Source organism: Carassius auratus, chromosome 49, assembly GCF_003368295.1.
Source record: "Carassius auratus strain Wakin chromosome 49, ASM336829v1, whole genome shotgun sequence".
NCBI lineage: Eukaryota > Metazoa > Chordata > Actinopteri > Cypriniformes > Cyprinidae > Carassius > Carassius auratus.
In genome coordinates this window covers 8,192,347-8,200,025 of record NC_039291.1, presented here as the reverse complement: position 1 = coordinate 8,200,025, position 7,679 = coordinate 8,192,347, and the positions used below count along the sequence as shown (strand labels likewise).

The window sequence follows — 7,679 nt, the reverse complement described above, 5'->3', positions numbered from 1 at the left end:
AGCAAATTATTTTACATAAAAAAGTGAATACGTAACATATTGTACAATCTTAAGAACTAAGATCTATGTGTATGTTAATCATAGAAATAAATTGTTTTGCAAGGCATTCAGTGCAGTTCAGGGGTTTTGAAAACATAAACCACACAGAAAACATTCAAGCACAACAACACTGGATATGTTTTCTTATCCAAACAACACACATAATGAGTCAGCAGTTTCAATGTCCTTATCTCTGTGGCTGACACATTACAGCCGCCTAATTCATAACTGACTTTAGCATCAGTTAAAACAATTGGTGTGCTCAGCCGTATCCATATATAAGGAGGATGTGTACAGTCAAATGCCAAGAAGAGCATTTTTCACTTGCAATCAGCACTTTAAAGCAATTTGCTATCTGGTCAGATAATTGAGTGGAATGTAATCTAAATTATTACTGTAAATCATGTTTTCATAAAACCAATACCAGCTTAACTAAATTCATACTTCAGAGAAATTGTTCACAACCAAGAAAATATAAATAACTTGCTTCTGACTTTAATTTACAAATAAATGACAAATTCTCTTTACAAACACTCCCCATTTTGACAAGAGACAGCATTTCAACTTTACGAGCAGGAAAGCAAGTTCCATGGGTCATTATACTCTGATCTGTCAATGATTTGATCAGTTTGATTATGAAACTTGAGAAGTGAATGGCCTGCTTTCTGAAAAAAATAATACTGTACAGAGGTTGCATTAAAGGTACAAGACTTGTTTTTGGAACGCTTGATTTATTGATATTGCTATATTGGAATTAAGCACCATGTTCGAGGTCTAACAATCCACAGTAACAGAAGTTTCGGAGTACAATACATTCACAAACACCAATTTTCACAAGTGCACTGTACTAAAACTCTCCTGAAGAACTTACAGGAGCCTATAGGCTGGCCTTCCATAAGATATAGCTTTATCTTAGCACTTATTCAATTTTGTAAACAGACATGGGGTAGTTAAGGCTTTAACACAAGGGTACCATGTTTGGATTTGCACATTTCACAGTATAGTCCCACTTATATATGGATTAAAACACTTTAAATTGTGGTGTCAAAACAATGGGCAGTTCTTACCAAAATGTCTCTTTTGAAAGGTGAAAAAGAAATGAAATGGTTGAGAAAAAAAAAATTAAACTCCTTTAAAAAATGCACTAGGGGTGGAACGATACATACCGAACCATCACGGTACAGACATCACAGTTCGATGCATGAGGCCTTACAAAGAATACAGGTAATTCTCCCCAATCAAAAAGAGGGTGATGCAGCAATGCAACACGGTTTGATAACCAGCCGTCAGCAAAAGAACAGCAAGTGGCGTGAGTTGCGCATTTGAAAACAAAGCCCGCTAGACAGTGACCATGTGCTGACTCTGAATGTGTCTCTCACAATTAAGGAGTAGATTTAAAGGCTTGTGCACTCAACTGTTTGCGAAATGGAGCTTTGTGCTCATGTATCCTACCTCTCTCATTCGGCACAAATCCAAATACCGTAATTCCTCAAATAAAAGCCGGGGCCTTTATTTACCTGGACTGCAGAAGCTAACAGGCTTTTATTTGAAGCAGGCTTTTGTTAGAGGCAGGCCTTTATTTCTAATTCCTAGTTTGATAAGTAATTGTTTTAAATAACCCATTTTAAATTAAAAGTTATAGTGTTCCAGTGGACAGAGATCAGTTCGGTTCAGACGCGCTGTGAGTCAGTCTGCTTCACGCTGAATCACACATTCGCAGTATCATCAGCTCCTCGGTTCTGGAATTGGACGCGTCAAACAGAAACAGTTCTCAGTTCAGTGTACTGGTGATCCAAAAACCGATGCAACCGGTTCTTGACTCGAGAACGAGAAATGCTCCGGCAGTGGGCGTGTACATTCGTTTTCTGGCTCTGCTGCACAAATTTTCCCCCGGCCTTTATTTGTCCGTGTTGACCAGGCCCCCAGCCACTATAAGAGGCCCTTCGTTTATTTGACTACCGGTTATTATTTGAGGAATTACGGTATTCCATAATTTTTCAATATTTGCGAAGTAACGTATCCGAATGCTAAACTATTATCTATTTTGTAAATTCTAGGCTTTGTACTTCATTAACATTCAAACGGTGACACAGAGGCAGGCATGCTGATGTTTGGTTCACTGTATTTTATTTTGATGCTGTTAAGTTAGCAATGCTAGAACTGATGTGTTGTGTTTGTGCGCATGCACAGTAACTTTACTGCTTCCTTACACCAGCAGAATCAACTTGAAACACTCGTCTTATTAATAATGCATCACTGTAAAAAGGTCTGCTTTCATGTGTGTACACTCAAAATGAAAACAAAACATGCTTTTTTTTTTAAAGAAAGAAAACAAATAGTATGTTGCTAAAATAAGTGTGACACAAAAATTAATTGAAACTCTGCATATATAGGTTACGTTACCTGTCGCACTGTTTTCCCCTTGTTTATCTGTAAACTAAATCAAATTTATTTCAAGAATTTATTCCTTGTATGTATACCGTATTTTCCGGACTATAAGTCGCACTTTTTTTTCATAGTTTGGCTGGTCCTGCGACTTATAGTCAGGTGCGACTTATTTATCAAAATTAATTTGACATGAACCGAGAGAAATTAACTAACAGAAATGAACAAATAGAAAACATTACCGTCTCCAGCCGTGAGAGGGCGCTCTATGCTGCTCATTGCTCCTGCAGTCTACAATGAGAACATATAGCGCCCTCTCGCGGCTGGAGACGGTAATGTTTTCTCTTGGTTCTTGGTTCTAGATAAATGCGACTTATAGTCCAGTGCGACTTATATATGTTTTTTCCTCATCCTGACATATTTTTGGACTGATGCGACTTATACCCAGGTGCGATTATAGTCCGAAAAATACGGTATATGTATTGCCGAAATCGTATCGAACTGTGACCCCCGAACCGAGGTATGTACCAAACTGTGACATCAGTGTACCGTTCCACCCCTACACTGCACATATTGTTTAACGGAATGTTGGCAACAAAACTCAGATCCGAGCGGATCAGAGCGTGTGCTTGTCAAACAGGTACTCTCCCATTTTTCCATGCGGGTCAGAAGAGATGAGGCGACTCAGGCTGCCAGCGTAGTCACCCAGCATCTTAATGGTGTCATGACTGTCGGTAAAGAAGTTGCTCTCTAGGAAATCACACAGCTGAAACAGAGTGATACGAAAAGTCATTTACACTGTTATTGAATATTAATATGCAATTATATTGGAAAACGCATGAAACAAATGAGGAAGAAGATACAAGGGTTGTCAGATGTTGTTTCCCTTATGCTACTCACATGAGGGTCAGAGTTTTCTCCAGCTGCTTTATGGACCTCCAGCAGGGATTGGTTAAGATACTTTTGATGGTCCAGAGAAAAAGTGAGAGCCTCCATACCTCCTTTCCAATCATCACGACTGGGCTTCTGATAAGTGATAGAAAGAGATAAAAATTTATTTTTATAATCCAAATTTGATAGCAACGACACCATCCTTGTGAAAAATAAGTGTGCTTAAAGCCCGGGATACACCAAGCCGACGATCAGCCGTTTGCCATCGTCTGGGTCAATGGCGAGCGATTGTCGGGCTAGTCTGTTTGGTGTGTTCCACTCGTCGGGCTCACATCAGCGGCAGTTTGCCCGATTCCACATGTTCACAGCGAGAGTAAGAGCTCTGATTGGATGTTCAGTTAAGCTAACGAGTCAGTGCAGAGAATTAAAGCATAAGTGATGAAAACAAGCATGTGAATGAAGGCAGTACAGACAGAAGGCTGTTTAAATGTTATGTGAACTTTTCCTGTCATTCTAATACGCAAATGTATTCACAATGCGCTGCTTTGTGTACATTTCATATATCGGCATTTATTTCATTTATCTGTTTCGGTTTCTCCTTTTGAATGACTTATAGATACTATTAACAGCTGCTGATATTAACAGCTAATTCCTCTCAGATATACGCAGAACGCATGTGTTAATTTGCCATCGGCTGTAGTCTGTGTGGTGTGTTCCAGTGCAGCTTTTTGGGCTGCCGGTGCTGACGCAAGGCGACAACATCATCAGCTTTCATCGCTGCTAGTTCTTTGAAGTCGGCTTGGTGTGTCCCGGCCTTAACTGTATTATGCACTTGTAATGCACTTTTTTTTTTTTTTACTGTAGTTGCATAAATACCACAAAAGTAAACTTGGAGTACACTTAATTATTTCTTCACACATTTAAAATACATTTGAATCTTCATATTCAACAATCTTGTCAACAAGTACAACAATTTGTATATGTTTACTATACTATAGCAATGAAGTAAATTCTTTAAGAAGTGCATTATTTCTGTAATGAGAAAAGCATGCTAAAGTGTGGTAATAAAGGGTTTCAGTAAGCAGTGCACTTTTGCATTAGAAACATCTCAAAGATTCATATACCTTTAGCAGACTTCAATGCACCAGTCATTTGTATTATTTTACAATACTTCAGGGTGCTTTTTTCTTCTTTTTTTTTAAGCATCACAGTCCCTAGTTAATGTATGAAAAAGAGCAATGTGACTTTTCTATTGAACATTTTCGTTTGCATTCCACAAAAGACTTAGCGGTATGGAATGACAAGAGGGTGAGTAGAGGATGACAATTTTCATTATTAAGTGAACTATTCCTTTAAAACTCACTCACCGCAATGGTCTGCAGAACGATTCGTCCTCCTCTTGTGTTTTGATACTCCAGCAGGTGCTCCGCCTGATCCCGCTCCTTCAGTGAACGCTCCAGGAAAAACTTTGAGAAGTTTGGCAGAGCCACATCATCTCTGTCAAAATACATTCCCTATGAGACACAGAGAGACTGTGTTAGTCTTACTGTCTAAACAGACATGCAGGGGTCAAATATTAATATATAGCCTAATTTTTTATTTTTTTGTCACTGCATATAGAATATTAAATTCTAAACACATAACTATTCTATTCTTAAACACTTTTATTTAGATTTTGAAAAAAGTAAAACTTTTATTTTAGAACCTGTGCAAAATGCACACTTAACATGAATAGCTGAATTTTTTTTTTTTTTATGTTAAAATGTATTTCTGTGCATTGCACCAAAAAAAAAATAAATAAATAAATAAATACAAACTTTAAATCCATAAACCTAAAACCAATGTTTCATAAAAGTAGTGCCAGTGTTTGTGAACAGACCAGTGAGAGATACACATATGAGGCTGTCAGTTTGAGGTTGACCAGTTTGTTGATGTTTGCCTCATTATTCGGGTGAAGATTCTGCTTGACTAGAGACATTTCTGAGGAGGAAAACACACAAAACAGATGAACTATAATACAAAATGAAAAACTTAAAAATGTTAGTAGATTACAGGTGGATTCAAGACAAACATTACATGTACTAACAAAAGGAAAAGAAAATGTTTGTATACTGCACTACTGTCTTTCTTACCGTGTGAAGTGTGTGTTGACTGTTCAGTGCTGATACTGAGGGAGTGTATGACCCTAACTCTGTCCAACGCGTTATAGATTTATCAGATGTGACGCAAACCTGGGGTAAGTACTAAAGACATGTAACTCTCCTAAGAGTATGATTCAAAACAGGGATATACTGATTCAAAAAATAGTACAATTTAAAAAAAAATAATAATAATTATATAAACCCCTTTCAATGTATGCAATTGTGTCTCTATAGATATGTTGCTGTAAACATAATTATGTATGTAATGACATGGATAGTTGCATATGTTGCACAGCAATAATTACAATTTCATATTTAGGCACTGCAAACCAATTATGTTTTGGAGTTTATTAATTTATCATATATAAATCTAATATCATAATTTCAATTATAGATCTAAAATTTGATCAAACGCAAAGTACAAACAAAGACGCATGGATGGCATTGTTTACAAAGGCTTTGTGCTGTTGCAGTAACGTTATATGCTCGTGGATTGACTTTAACAGGATCATAGACTCACCGTTTCAGCAACGATACGCGTCAGATTCATAGACTGTATAAAAACAGGTTACGGGAAAAACAGAATACAACTTTGACGGGTTGATTTATAAACACGTTTATATTCCCGTGTTTGTTGTTTCCTCGGCAGTAAATCTCCCCATTGCCTTTACACACAGCGACATCTATAGTCGAGGAGTCAAACACATCCAGTCACGTGAGTCGGCTGTAAAAATATTGATTTTAAGCACATTTTATGTTCCATTTTAAGCCCATTCTGTGTGCTGTGTTAGGTTTATTGTTTGACATTTTGAATTTATGTTTCAAAAAATGTAACATAAAAACACAATTTGATCATTTAATAAATTAATTGAATTAAAATAATATGTATTAATGAACGCTAGGTTAAAGATTCTCTTAAAAGTACTTTGGTAAAAGCATTGAATGATTAAATGTTTTGAGGATACTTTGGGTAATAGAGAATATGGCATAATATGCATGTTGGAAATAGTTCAGCTAAATATAGTGTGTGGTAAATTAAATAGTCTGCTATGAACTTTAATGTATTTATTGAGGTCTGTGTGATACTATTGCATGTTTAAAAACTAGAAATTTGTGTTAGATAATACTTTTTTAAAAAGTATTATAATTTTGAATATTTCTAAAATTACAATGAATTTGTCTTCACCTTTATTGCTTGTAAATGAAACAGTTTGTATGCGTGGAAAGTATACCATTTGATGAAAAAACGGACTTGTATTTTTATTTTATTTTTATAATTTTTTTTTGATAAGTAGACATCCTGTAAATATTGCATAAACACAAATTTGATTTGTTTGTTTATAATGTAAATATGAATAAAAACTTATTTTCAGCAATGTGATTCAGCTATGTATCACACTTTCACATACAATGTTGGCAATAAAAAAATAGAATAATAATTTAAATAGGATCTAAAAGCAATTCTTAAACACAACAAAGAGAAAGACATGATGGTGAACAATCGCTTCACTGCTGATTGTGCTCCTTTGAGGGCTGAAAATTAAAATGAAACCAAACCCTCCAAAGTTTATTCCCTCCACATATCATTAGACCTACTAAATGTTTTCAACAGAGAGAAAATGTTTGTTAATGCATGCATTATCAGTCTGATGAAAAAAAAAAAAAAAAAAAAAAAAAAAAAAAAAATATATATATATATATATATATATATATATATATATTAATGCATGCATTATCAGTCTGATGAAAAATAAATGTTATTTAATGTTTTATATATATATAGTATATAACATTGGCCTAATGGTATATATAGCCATTCAGGTTACAAGTTCAACTCTCTAACCATTAGGCCACACCTCTTATATATATATATATACACACACAAGTCCTACTCCCTAACGATTAGGCCACAGCTGCCCCCATGAGCTGTTAAACGTGATTATAAACGTGATATTGGGTAGCTTGTTAGTGTTAGTGTTTTCATTAATGCCATTTATGTTTTTCGTTAATGCATCACATAGCACTAGTCAACTAAATGAGCAAACTCTTCATATATATATATATATATATATATATATATATATATATATATATATATATGAAGAGTTTGGTTCCAAAACCAATGTGTGTGTGAGATAGAAATGCTCTCTGTGTCATTATTTATGATGTGAACAGTATCAGATATTAAAGATATTCAAGACACACCCAACTACACTATGGAAC

At 35.3% G+C, this 7,679-nt stretch overlaps 1 protein-coding gene across 3 annotated transcripts; it reads right to left on the bottom strand.

Annotated features, from left to right (window-relative positions):
• Positions 1–2,780: 2,780 nt before the first annotated feature.
• LOC113066124 (ferritin, lower subunit-like) lies at positions 2,781–6,134 on the bottom strand. 3 transcript variants are annotated; one of them, XM_026237786.1, is made up of 6 exons: positions 5,977–6,124; positions 5,448–5,558; positions 5,195–5,295; positions 4,683–4,829; positions 3,325–3,450; positions 2,781–3,190 (listed from the first exon to the last, which is right to left on the bottom strand). In XM_026237786.1, the coding sequence occupies exons 3-6, from the start codon at positions 5,291–5,293 to the stop codon at positions 3,041–3,043; spliced, it is 522 nt and encodes a 173-aa protein (XP_026093571.1). In that variant the 5' UTR covers positions 5,294–5,295; positions 5,448–5,558; positions 5,977–6,124; the 3' UTR covers positions 2,781–3,040. The 3 variants fall into 3 exon arrangements, with proteins under 3 accessions (XP_026093571.1, XP_026093573.1, XP_026093572.1); XM_026237788.1 differs by having other exon boundaries at positions 5,448–5,546; positions 5,977–6,121; XM_026237787.1 differs by lacking the exon at positions 5,448–5,558 and having other exon boundaries at positions 5,977–6,134.
• Between the last annotated feature and the right edge of the window lie 1,545 nt (positions 6,135–7,679).